At 45.1% G+C, this 13,882-nt stretch overlaps 1 protein-coding gene across 2 annotated transcripts in view; it reads left to right on the top strand.

Annotated features, from left to right (window-relative positions):
• Positions 1–2,732: 2,732 nt before the first annotated feature.
• Positions 2,733–13,882, top strand: part of IFT43 (intraflagellar transport 43) — a 49,504-nt gene continuing 38,354 nt past the window's right edge. The window contains exons 1-2 of one of the 2 annotated variants that reach the window (XM_083503539.1): positions 2,733–2,856; positions 3,836–3,922. In XM_083503539.1, coding sequence (XP_083359665.1) covers positions 2,815–2,856; positions 3,836–3,922 — 129 coding nt within the window. In that variant the 5' untranslated portion in view covers positions 2,733–2,814. Of the gene's footprint in view, positions 2,857–3,077; positions 3,186–3,835; positions 3,923–13,882 lie in introns of those variants that run through there. The other variant, XM_083503540.1, reaches the window with a different exon arrangement.

The raw sequence follows: 13,882 nt of genomic DNA, 5'->3' as shown, positions 1-13,882 counted from the left end.
AAACGGAATTGATTTTTTGGTGCGCTGCTGAGGACCGCAGCCCTGCTCGCAAGGAAACTTGACGGAAACCAATGGGATGGTTGTAGGATGGATGGGTTGTGGCCGAATTATGTAGTCCGAGTCCGGATTCTTCCATGGGAATGACCAAATGCCAACAATAGGGGGGGCGGGGACATTGGTATCCATCTTTCAATCACTTTTCTTGCCAGTGTATTACCTGAGAGTATGCCCCGTTCAATAGGGCTTGCTTCTGAGCAGACAGGGTAATTACGTCTGTGCCATAAAACAATAATTTCATGATGGAGGGACATCAAGGTTTGAACTCGCAAAACTGGAATGTACGCAATCTGGCGAGTTTATTCCCCCGGTTCTGCTTTCCCTTTTAAAATATTGTACACCTTCGAAGGGGAGATTGTGGGTTGAGGGAAAAGTCTGAGGCTTGTGCACTTTTTAGACCTGATCAAGGCGGGCCCCGCTTCATTTATTTTACAGTACAAACATCTCCGGAGGCTGAGAGTCAAGAGTAACGAAGGCAAGCGAACGGCGCCCTCTGGCGGACAAGCTGCGCCGGTAAAGTAGCTTCCAGGCGTCCTTGTTTATATATAGGAGCGATTTCCAAGAAAGCTTGTCCCTGAGCCGAAAAAAGTGTGGGTTGGGTACTTGGCGTGGTGTCCGCCTCCCAGTTATTTCCAGCTGCTAAACAGCATCTCGAAAGTTAAAGCTTACCTAATGTGACCTTTCCATCATGTGAGAAATATTTGTAGTTGCTACAGAAATAGCACACCTGTTGTACGGTTTTAGGAACTCTTAGGGTGGAAAAATGCCAGAAATTATTTCTTTAGAAAGAAATAAGCAGAAGTGAGATGCATTTGTTTTAAAATATTTGTATGACACTACTGTAAAATAATGTTCAAAGTGGTTTACAAAATGCAGCATAAATGAACAACAAAAGCATGATAAAATTTAGTTTAAAAGAAAACAAAAAACACAACCCTACATCTTTAAAAACGGTCTAAAATCATATCAAACTAGAGTAAGCTGACAAACAGGAACCACCAATCACCCAATAAACCCTTGAAAAATAAAAATTGAGAAATGGCATCTCGTCCTTCTTTTCTCATGAGACAGCCAGTGTGGTGTAGTGGTTAGAGTGTCAGGTTAGGACCTGGGAGACTTACTCAGCCATAAAGCTCGTCCATTCACTGCCTCTCAGCCTAACATACCTCACAGGGTTGTTGTGGAGATTAAATGAGGAGGGGAAGAACCATCTTGTGCACCAGCTTGAACTCCTTGGAGAAAAAAATGCAAAACACAAATTAAATGATTTCCCTGTATGGGATTGATACACCATGATCAAACTGGACCGTCAGTGCACAGTGGCTCCAATGCATGTTCCATTTGCCAGTCTAACAGAAATGACCATAAGAGCACTCCACAACATGGCCAAATCACTATCCAGCAAGCAATAAGGTGAATGGAAAATTCTACTCGATTTGCTGTGCTTTTAGCAACAGTTTATGTGGTGATGGAACATTCATGTGACTGCTTTATGGCTAGCATATGAGTACCCATAGATTTCCAGAGGGTGGAATTCTACACTGTGTTGAACCTCTGTGAGAAAAGTAGGTTAAAATGTTATAAAATAAATAAGGGATGGAGCAGGCACGGGGTCATAAGTAATAATTCTGTTTATTCTTCATTTTCCAACATGAAGAACTTAGTAGCACCTTAATTATTAACATGTTTCATCAACTTTTATGGACTAGATCCCACTTTAACAGATGCACCCGATGAATGTGTTCAGCTTCAATGTGATAGAAAGCCCTGGGTTTGTTGGTTTGTTTCTGCTGCATCAAGCTAACAGCAGGAAATGGCTCAAACGAGAAAGGCTGGCTAGCCCTTGAAAGCTATACTTTGTGCTCAGGAAGCCTGGTCTCTCCAGATGTCCCTTTTATTGCACATTCATGATGACTGGTGCTCAGGATGCTATCAGGGTGGCCATACACAATCCTTTTTTCCATAGTTTGCGTCTGCCTTCTGGAAGTTTTTCGGGGTGGTCGGTCACAGCGCTTAGTTTCCAGCCGATGCCTATTGCACGAGGGTATTGCACGACTTTTGAAATCCTGTAACTTTTTATACCACAAGTGTTCTGGTTTGTTATTATTCAGTCTTTTTTCTGCCCTAGCTCCGCCTGACAGGGATGATGTGAAGCCTTTAACAACAATGTAAAGCAATGTCCATCCACCAAGAACGCCCCTTTTTCTTGTGTCCATAACTATGTTGGCAGAATACATAATACACGTGTACGTGTGTGTCTAGTTTTTCAGTTTCTAGGGAGAGGCACTCGGCACTGGCTTACAGGCTCTCCTGTCTTCGTCGTATTCGCAGTAGATCTCAGGGCAAAGCCCTGAACCATTCTTGAGGATTGTTAACCAGAGGGACTTTCAGGCGTCCGGGCTTGCCAGGCGCTTCCGACGTTAACAAGCGGACAAAATATTGCGGCTCCAGGAGGCGCTTAGCTTGTTGTTTCGGGGTGGCTGGGGAAAGTTGCTGCCGGGTGAGAGCCGGGGAGATGGAAGTAAAGGGCCCTCCCTCGCTCCCCGCCTGCTGTTGGACTACAACTCCCACCATCTTTAGCCAGTTTAGCCAAAGGCCAGGGATGACGGGACTTGTAGTCCCAACAACGTCCAGGGACCCTGAACAGCCCGGGGACTGTGGACGGACTACAAAAAAGGCTGCTGTCGCTTTAAGGGTTGCTAAGGACGCGCGCGGGGGCGGGACTTTCTCCCGGAAGTGAGCGGCTCGGTCTGAAAGATGGACGACGACTTGGAGCTGGACGAGGAAGTCTGCAAGGGGGTAAGAAGAAGAAGAGCGGGAGGGCGCGCGGCTCGAGTTGCCATGGCGACGGAGAGGCCTACGCGCTGTCCTAACGCCCGGCGCTTCACGCGCTGCCTTTTGCCCTGTCCCCCGATCTCCCGGAGGGGAGGACCGCCGGCCGAGGGCTTTCGCAGCCCGAGGCAATAGCCGTCCTGGTGGCCCCTTCCCTGTTTTATAGCGGGGGGGCGGGAGGTATCCGCCGTGGCTCTCCAGGTGTTGATGGGCTGCAGCCCTCAGAGTCGCTGGCCGTTGGTGGGAGCTGGAATCCAACAGATACATCCTTCATTCCTATTGGCTTTCTTTAAAAGGTAAAGGGATCCCTGACCATTAGGTCCAGTTGTGGCCGACTCTGGGGTTGCAGCGCTCATCTCGCTTTATTGGCCGAGGGAGCCGGCGTACAGCTTCCGGGTCATGTGGCCAGCATGACTGAGCCGCTTCTGGTGAACCAGAGCAGTGCACGGAAACGCCGTTTACCTTCCCACTGGAGTGGTACCTATTTATCTACTTGCACTTTGATGTGCTTTTGAACTGCTAGGTTGGCAGGAGCAGGTACTGAGGAACAGGAGCTCACCCTGTTGTGGGGATTCGAACTGCCGACCTTCTGACCGACAAGCCCTAGACTCTGTGGTTTAGACCACAGCGCCACCCGCATCCCTATTGGCTTTCTTTTAGGAGCCGCCATATATTAGGCATAGGCAAACTCGGCCCTCCAGATGTTCTGGGTCTACAACTCCCTTGATCCCTAGCTAAAAGGAACAGTGGTCAGGAATGATGGGAATTGTAGTCCCAAAACATCTGGAGGGCCGAATTTGCCTATGCCGGCCATATATGAACTTCCCTAGAGACTGGCTGTGTAACCTAGCCCTAGCTTGATCATCCTGGTTGTACATCTGCCTCCTTGACCACACATGTTGTGACTGAAGCGCCCCTTTTGAATCATTCTTTGTCTTCCACGTAGGTAGTAGCAAAGATGGGCCGACGAGCTCACCAGGATCACGCCGCAGAGGAAAACCATCGTAGCCCGACCAGCCCTCCACCTTTCGATGTAGGTACAACTGGATGGGTCAACACCGATTGCAACCTGGGCTTAGTTTCACATCAAACATGCTGAATGACTTCATCTAGGGTAGAAGACTAGGCGCCAGGTTATTATAACCAGGATCTTAACCATAAGTCAAACTTGCATAAGAGTAAGAACACAAGAAGAGTCCATTAGAAAAGATCAGAACAAAACCCAATCTAGCCCAGCCTCCTGTTTTCCTCAGTGGCCAACGAGATGTCTATAGGAAGCGTACAGAACAGCAATGATTATTTCTCCTCTTCTGCTTCCATTTTAGATGATTAGGACAGTGACTTGGGGCGGAGGGAACGGGACTTTTGTAGGTAACATCCATTCAGCCAAAGTTTTCTTTAGGGCAGGGATGGGGAACTTGCCACCCTCCAGATGTTGAAATTAAGTGCCCATCATCCTTTAACACTGGCCATGCTGGCTGGGGCTAATGAGAATTGGAGTCCCACGACATCTGGAGAGCCACAAGTTATCCACCCCTAATTTAAGGAGTTCTCTTGCACTGAAAAAGTAAGGATTAGCATTTTCAATTGCTCCAAGAGAAATTTCTTTTCCATAGTTTTACTGTGTCTTCATGGCTAAATACGGAATTATGGCACCCTATCTGAGAAGATAGATAGATAGATAGATAGATAAATTTATTGTCATTGTCCGTATATACACAGTATACACAACAACGAAAATCAAACACCCACCCAAAGACCGGGTTCACACATACATCTGCACGCATCTCCGACACTCCCATCCCATTCAGACACAATCCATAAAACACAACACAATCCAGAACATAGCATGACCCACTAAAGGGGAGGATCTGAAAACTTTGGGATGTGCCAGGACCTCCTTGGAAAGTAGAAGAAAAATCAAAATCTGGCTTCTGACTGGTCTGTTTGTTTGATAGTCAAACACTCCATCAGGAGCCCTTTATGAGAAAACCAGCTAACAACATTGCTGGGTAACTGACTCATAGTGAATAGCCATACCTCTTCTGCAGATTAGACTTTGTAGTTGGTGACATTCTGGCCCTCAGCCTACTGCAGAACCTGGTCTGTTTTCTCTTTCTATATGTTCTCTGGTGTCTGTATCTCTCTTAACTAGTGCCTATATCTGAAGCATTGGTTGCCTTATGAAGTTGGGCAGTTAAGCTAAGCAAGGGATCATAGGATCATATCTGGTTTTGAGGGACAAAATCTAGTTGATGGGCTGGAAAAATGTGAATATGAGTAATACTGCTACTACTACTACTAATAATTTATTATTATTTATACCCTGTCCATCTGGCTGAGTTTCTGCAGCCACTCTGGGTGGCTCCCAGTTGGCTCCCAGAGGGTTCGGTTGGGCCCTTATACCTCTAATACGCTTAAGACTAACACAGGAACACCACAGGGATGCGTACTCAGTCCGCTCCTTTATATTCTCTACACGTACGATTGTGTCGCTACTCACCATAGTAATAGGGTTGTCAAATTTGCAGATGACACAACTGTGATTGGGCTCATCCCTGAAAGGGAGGGTGAAACGGATTATAGAGATGAGGTGGAGCGGTTGATAGAGTGGTGCAGAGCTAACAACTTGCTCATAAATACAAGGAAGACAAAGGAGCTTGTGGTGGATTTCAGGAGACAGAAGAGCAACGTCCAGCCACTTTTGATTGATGGGGTCTGTGTGGAGAGGGTAACAACGTTCAGATTTGTGGGCATTGAATTACAAGAGGATCTGTCCTGGAGTGTCAACACAAGGGGGCTTGTGAAGAAGGCACAGCAGAGACTGTACTTTTTGAGAATACTAAGGAAAAACCATCTTCCGCAGAAACTGCTGCTTGCCTTCTATCACTGTGCCATTGAGAGCGTGCTCACTTATGGCTTATGTGTGTGGTACGGAAGCTGTACTACCCAGGACAGGATGGGGTTGTGCAGGGTTGTTAAGGTAGCAGAGAGCATTATTGGCTGCCCACTCTCCGCCTTAGAGCAGATTTATGCCACAAGGTGCCATAGGAAGGCACTGGACATAGTAAAAGATCCATCGCATCCTGGTCACTGTCTCTTCGAGCTCTTGCCGTCGGGACGGAGATACAGGACGATGAAGACAAGAACGAGCTGTCTTAAGAACAACTTCTTCTCCAGAGCGATCTCGGCCCTGAATGGGAAGCCCGGACTTTGAAAGTCATCTAATCTCCCTTGCTGTATTATACTGTATTGTTTAATTAGTGTTTTTATGGAGCAGTCAAGTAATTTCGTTGTCCCCGAAGGGGGCAATGACAATAAAGATATTATTATTATTATTATTATTATTATTATTATTATTATTATGTGTTAAAAACAATACAGCATTAAATATTAAAAACTTCCCTAAACAGGGCTGCCTTCAGATGTCTATTAAAAATAGAATAGCTGCTTATTTCCTTGACATCTGATGGGAGGGCATTCCATAGGGCGGGCACCACTACCGAGAAGGCCCTCTGTCTGGTTTCCTGTAACCTCACTTCTCGCAATGAGGGAATCACCAGTTAGGAGCTAGGAGATCTGGACAGGTTTTCAGGCTGTGAACACAAATAATTTTAAGTTTAAAATATTGTTCATTGCATCTAAATAAGGAATCCATGCAAATCAGTGCACTTATGTGAATTAATAAGACTTAACCTGAATCAACCTATACCTCTTGAAACAATCCTGTTTCATTATTCCAGTTGCTTGCTCTGTACTTCATTTCCAATCTATCTAACAGTTCCCCAAGACTTGAAAATTGACCTTACAGCAAATGCTTTACCTTACCAGCATAGATCAGGCTGATTTGTATGGATGCTTTTTGAGTATTAACTTATAAGCACCAGTTGTTCTTTGTTTGTATTGGAAAATTATGAAAGCATTGAAACTATTTTCATTCAAAAGGTGTCATTTGAAAACCCATGTCGTCTAGGCAATATTTATGTGGTTTAAGCTATCAAAAGTTGCTCATCGGTATAGCATTAAAATTCTAAGCTTTCCCAAATTCCTTCAGCAGCCAACCCAAAGGCTGCACAGGTGCACTGTTATACAGTGGTGCCTCGCAAGACGAAATTAAATCGTTCCGCGAGTTTTTTCGTCTAGCGAATTTTTCATCTTGCGAAGCATGGTGTCAGAAAAGTTTTGGAAAAGCTTCAAAAATTGCCAAAAACCTCAAAAAAGGCTACCACACCGCGTTCTATAAGTTGCTCCTCGAAGTCAAGTCGCAACTGTATTAACGGTGTTAAGAAAAAGGAAACAAACTTGCAAAAAACGCAAGACGTTTTCGTCTTGCGAAGCAAGCCCATAGGGAAATTCGTCTTGCGAAGCAGCTCAAAAACCGCAAAACCCTTTCGTCTAGCGAGTTTTTCGTCTTGCGATGCATTCGTCTTGCGGGGCACCACAGTAACAGAGCAGCTAAGCCAGTGGCAGCCAAAAGGACTGTAAGGAGATACCTTGGTCTGCCAAGCCCATTTGAGACGATTGCTTACTTACTGCCAGACAGTAAACCATGGTTTATTGTGACAGGAATGAGCTACAACAATCCTTGGGCTGTCTTACCTCCCACTCTTTCTCTGGCATGACTTCAAAGAAGGGGTCAGAAGGTTTTGATTCTGGTTTTGATTAACTGCAGTTTAGTGTTACACCTGAAAGCTGACCTATGGTTTAGCCCAGGGTTCAGCAAGCATTTTCAGCTGTGAGCCAGTCCACTGTCCCTCAGACCATGTGGTGGGACAGACTATTTTTTTTGGGGGGGGGATTATGATTCAAACCAGATCAATGGCAGAATCAGTCAAAAAAGTATTAGGTTATACATAATTTCACACATGTGTTATAGGGATGTGGGTAGCGCTGTGGTCTAAATCACTGAGCCTCTTGGGCTTGCTGATTGGAAGGTTGGCGATTCAAATCTGCACGATGGGGTGAGCTCCTGTTGCTCTGTTCCAGCTTCTGCTAACCTAGCACTTCAAAAACATACCATTGCAAGTAGATAAATAGGTATCGCTGTGGTGGGAAGGTAAACGGCGTTTCCATGCACTCTGGATTCCATCACAGTGTTCTGTTGCACCAGAAGCGGTTTAGTCATGCTGGCCGCATGACCTGGAAGGCTGTCTGTGGACAAATACCAGCTCCTTGGCCTGAAAGTGAGATGAGCGCCACACCCCATAGTCGCCTTTGACTGGACTTAACCATCCAGGGGTCCTTTGCCTTTTTTACCTTTTACATATGTTATATGTTACATTTTAGAGGCAGACTTTAGAATCTTAGGAAAGGCAGACTTTAGAACCTAAGAAAGTCATGTGTGAAACGGTCCTACTGTGCTATTCTGCCAAAGTTTTGCTTTTTGCGATGTATCATAGAGTGATGAAATGTTATTATTTGTATCTCAAACTTGCCCTCCTGGGAACTGTCTACCCTCTGCAGCACTACAGTTTGGGGAAATTTTGCTACACACTATGATTGTGGACAATGAGCCACAATTGAGGAGCAGCGTGTTATGCAGTTGTGGTACATAAGACCCACACGTAGAATCACATCATACATACCGTATTTTTCGCCCCATAAGGCGCACCGGCCTATAGGACGCACCTAGGTTATTTTGGGGGGGGGGGATTTTTTATTCCCCCCCCCCAGGCACGGGGCTGGGGTGGGAAGCTGTCCCCCGAGCTTGTGGGGCTGGCTGCGGGGAGAAGCAGGCTTCTCCCGCCGCCAGCCTTCAAACCAGGTCAGGGGACAGCGGGAAAGGCGTGCCGCGCCTCTCCTGCTATCCCCGAGTTTGCGGGGCTGGCGACGGGGAGGAGCAGGCTTCTCCCTGCCGCCAGCCTCCAAACCAGGTCGGGGGACAACGGGATGGCGGCGTTCCGCCTCCCTGCTGTCCCCCGAGCTTGTGGGGCTGGGGGTGGGGCTCTCCTGAAGCCTGGAGAGCAAGAGGGGTCGGTGCGCACCGACCCCTCTCGCTCTCCAGGCTTCAGCGAAAGCCTGCATTCGCCCCATAGGACGCGCACACATTTCCCCTTCATTTTTGGAGGGGAAAAAGTCTGTCCTATAGGGCGAAAAATACGGTATATGGCAATCTACACTTGCTATGATATGACATTGCTGTTCTCCATCCAGACTATTGTAGTTCACACATGCAATGTGCTTAGCTCCTTGGGAATGATTTTACTGCTAAATATCCTTTCATATCTACTCACTAGTTATTGGACTGAAATATACTACTGTGTCCTATTCATTGTTGACCTTTGGCTGGTGGGAGAGATGTATCTTCCAACAGGAGAGTATCAGGATAGGTGAGCATTGCCTGTTCCACTCAGGTTTGTGTAATGGATCAGTGTTTCTCCTCCTGAAACTACCGAATGGCCTGCAAATGTGTTGGGCTTCCAGCTGTTCCCTAGGAATATGGCCAAATTCTCCAACAGGAATCTGAAAAATGTAGTTGAACTCATGTTCCCTAATTAGGCCGGCTTATTTCGAATGAGCCCTGGCCTCATTCAGCCTGGAGCTCCCCAAGGCCTTCTCGTCAGCCCCTGGCACCCTGAATAGCTGCCTAGTTATTTTCAGCCTGTTGGGGTTATCTCCTTATCCTCAATAACATTTTTCATCATCCTCACCAAAATAACTCTCTTAAGCATCTTTTATTTCCCAGCCCTTTTCATTTTAGTTTTCGCTGTTAGTTTGCATTGAAGATTGCTGAGTGTTGAGCACAAAGCCATGGGAAAGACTTATATTAAAATTCTATTTCCACACATTTATTTCATTCTTTGAATAGTTTCCAACTTGAGCCCACTGAAGGAAGAAGGAGGGAATCATTGGCTGAACACTGTTACACCACACATCTCTTGGCTCCTAGGACACTGTGGCTATATGGGTCTACATATGCCCCCTGAGGGAGAGGCCTGGGATCATTGGATTCTGGCAGCATGATGTGTGGGAAAGAGAAAATTGCAGCTTGCTGTCAGGAGTTGTGTAGTCAAATTAGCCTATAAGAAGGATATTCAAAGGATTTTAAATCTGAACTCCACTGAGGTGTTTCAAGTTGCAAGAGACTCAAGATGTGTTTTCAGTGAACAAATGTGTTTTATGTACAAACATGGTTGAAAAGGCCTCCATCACACAGTGATCAGCAAAAGAGGTATATTCAGATTCCTATATAGTAATGGATTCCACTGAAAAAATATTGACACAATTGGAAGATATAATAATTGACCCCGTTCAGTTTCAGTGAGAGAATTTGCGGATGATACAAAATTGTTCAGTGTTACAAAAAAGACGCTGGACCTCTTCAAACTGAGTAAATGGGTGTGAACAAGTGTAAAATTATGCTTGTCAGGGCAAAAATATTAATCTCATATATTTGTTCATGGGGTCTGAACTAGCAGTTATTGACCAGGAACAATATCTTGCTGTCATAGTGGATGGCTTGATGTAAGTTGGCAAAAGAATTGAAAACAAAACTGCTGACATCATAATGCTGCTATACAAATATATGCTGTAAGTGCACCTGGAATACTGTGTACAGTTCTCACCTCAAAAAGAATATGGTAGAGCTGGAAAACATTTGGAAGAGGGCAATCAAATGATAAAGTGGTTGGAGCAGCTCCCCTATGAGGAAAATTTGCAATGTTTGGTAATTTTGAGAAAAGTAAGTAAGAATTGGTATGATAGGCATTTATAAAATTATCCATGGTATGGAGAAAGTGGGTAGAGAAAAGTTTTTTTCTCTCTCTGTCATAATACTAGAACTCAGGGCTGAATGTTGGAAGATTCCTGAAAGATAATGAAGTAATTCTGCACACAGTGTGTAGTTAAACTATGGAACTTGCTCCCTCAGGAAGCAGGGATAGTTACCATCTTGAATAGCTTTCAAAGAGGGGTAGCGAAATTCATGGAGGATAAATCTGTTAATGGCTGCTAGCCATGCTGGAGGCTATGATATGCCTCCACAGTTAGAGGCAGTAGGAGAGAGTGCTTTAGTACTTGGGTTCTACTTACAGGCATTTGGTTGGCCACAGAGAGAACAGGATATTGGACTAGATAGGCCATTGGCCTAATCCAACAGGCTTTTCTACTATTTTTAAGTTCTTATATTCCAGTCTTGCAATCTCTTCCATATATTGACCTTACCTCTCCTGACTTTTTGTGCGTCTCTTGACATCTCTAGTTCATTTGGCTTCTTCCCCTTTATTTCAAGAGCTCAAATCTCTGCCATTCCTAGAAAAAGCTACCTTTGATCCCACTTCTCCTTCCACTTATTGCTCTGTGTCTCTCTTTCCTTTACCCGTTTTTCAAGCATATAATTTATAACTCTTTGTGACTTATCCTCCCAGGTCTCTGCTTGATCTTATTTTTTGCTTGTTTCACTCTCTTGAAACTACTCTCACCAAATTATTGTTGTTTAGTCGTTTAGTCGTGTCCGGCTCTTCGTGACCCCATGGACCAGAGCACGCCAGGCACTCCTGTCTTCCTCACCAAATTACCTTATACAAATATCTAAGGGCTGTTTATTGATCTGCCTGGTGCCTTCAACCCTCCTTATACCATTTTCTTCAAATGGCTCTCCATTTTACAGTTTCAAAGTTCTGTACACTCCTCATTTCTCCACCTCTCTCCCCACTCCATTATTGTTTTCAGATCCTGGTCAAGTTTATTTAAAAGTAAATCCCACTGAATTCCATGGGAGTTATTTCCAAAGTAAGTGTTCCATCAGACTGCAACTTTTGTCTCCCGAGTTAAACCCGTCAGAATATTCTTACTACACTTGGAAAGCTTGCACATGAGTGCATAATGTATAATTCAAGATTCCTAAAAATGTATTAAAACCCAGCATACAAAATTAGTGGGAAGACAAAAGAATCATTTTCAATGATCCCCTTAATGGCTTGGATCCAAAGAGCTCCTTAGGGCCATGCAAGGGGGTTTCTGCTACCTAGTGGAATTCACTTTCTTAAAATATGACAAACTGCTTTTTAAACTTTCTTCATTGCTATGTGACATGGGGAGACGGCTATTCTGTCTAAAATTGGTTTTAGTTTGAATTCTGTACACTACATAGATATATTTTATGAGTTTGCCATATAGAAATGAAATATTATTAGTACTAATTATAATAATAATAGTTACAAATTCCCTTCTTTCTGCATGCATGTATACAAGACACATGCACACTGTCATTCATGCTCCTGACTTCTCTTGTCCCCTTTGTGCTGATGTCTACTACATCTACCTTTCTCATGGGAACTCATTTCCTGCTGGCCTCTGATGGGAATTGGGGGGCACCCTAAAACAAATGGCCTGAGCTGTTTGACTGCATTGCATCGCATTGCCTTTTCTTTTTGTCACTGAAGCCGTCTCACAATATGAATAATATACAGGGGAATCCCCACTTACGCAGGGCTCCGTCCCCAGCTGCTGTGCATGTCACCGAGACTCATGTGAGTGGGGATTCCCCTGTTCTGCCCCACCCCATTCCACCCCCCTTTTCAGCCCTGAAAACAACACACATGTCACCAGGAGCACACATGCTGATCGCACACAAGTGGGGAGACATCTGTAGTGGGGAACCATTGGTCCTTTGGATGTTGCTGAACTACAGCTTCCATAATCCCTGGCCGTTGGCCATGTTTGCTGGAGCTGATGGGAGTTGTTCCCCACACCTCAAGGAACACTTGGGAGGCAGTTTTCATGGTGGGCTATACGCTGTGTGAGGTATGTGTGCCGCTGAAGGATTGCCTTAACTGTTGGGCTTTGGAAAGGGTTGCACTTATAGCCATCTGAGCTTACGATTTCCATTTTAGAAAGGATTGTTAGTACTCTTTTCAGGGAGATGAAGAAGAAGAAGAAGAGTTTGGATTTGATATCCCGCCTTTCACTCCCCTTCAGGAGTCTCAAAGCGGCTAACAATCTCCTTTCCCTTCCTCCCCCACAACAAACACTCTGTGAGGTGAGTGGGGCTGAGAGACTTCAAAGAAGTGTGACTGGCCCAAGGTCACCCAGCAGCTGCATGTGGAGGAGCGGAGACGCGAACCCGGTTACCCAGATTACGTGACTACCGCTCTTAACCACTACACCACACTGGTGTACAGATGGAGCACAGGATAGCCGTGTTGCCTGAGGATGGCTTGTACTGTGACGTACATATGTGCAATTTACTTATGGGCAGCGGACAAAGAATATTATTAGAAAGCTCCATGTAAAAGGGTTTGGTTTTTTTTTTTTTTACAATAAATAGGTTAAAGTGCTTGCATATAAGACAAATGAATGTGATTCCATGAGAAGGTTCTGTGTATATTTTGGTGGTATATTTTGGTAGGATGACAAACTATGTGTAGGCTCTTTTGTGTATGTGTGCATGTACATCCATATGTGGTATGTTTTCCTGAAACATCCCAGTTTGAAATGCTCCTTTTTTGGCACTACAGCCTCTTGGTTTTGGCATCTTAAGAATCTGGAGGAATCATTTAAAGATCAGAAAACTCCATTCACTGCAGCCCCTGAAGGCTTCACATTTTGTGACACAGTCATTCCAGTCGACTGAGCTCTGTCGCTTGCGGATGAGCCCATATAAGGAAGCTGTTTCCTGCGTTCCAAGCTATCCGTTTGTCCCTCTGCCCTTCCGCGCCCCCTTTGCTGAAGAAAGCTGGTATTTGAAACTGCAGCTCTCGGCTCATTCCTTCTCCCTGTTTATTTTTGGAGAGTTACTATTTCTGCTCCTCTTAGGGAGCTATGTTGGGTCGTGCCCCCTTCTTCCAGCAGGCAACGGACCCCAATGACAAGTATTGAGTATTGTCTATTTCCCACAGTCACAAACATTACATCATGAAACAATTTCCCCCCTCACCTGTAGAAGATGCTGGGCGTTTCCACCAGAGTGAAGGTCGCAATGGCTTTTGAGAGACCCTCAGGATCTATTCTTTTCTCTTGCTACTTTCTGGAGGGATCTAGAATGTTCTCCCCC

Source organism: Podarcis liolepis, assembly GCF_965112155.1.
Source record: "Podarcis liolepis genome assembly, chromosome: 1".
NCBI lineage: Eukaryota > Metazoa > Chordata > Lepidosauria > Squamata > Lacertidae > Podarcis > Podarcis liolepis.
This window is presented reverse-complemented; position numbering and strand designations above follow the sequence as displayed.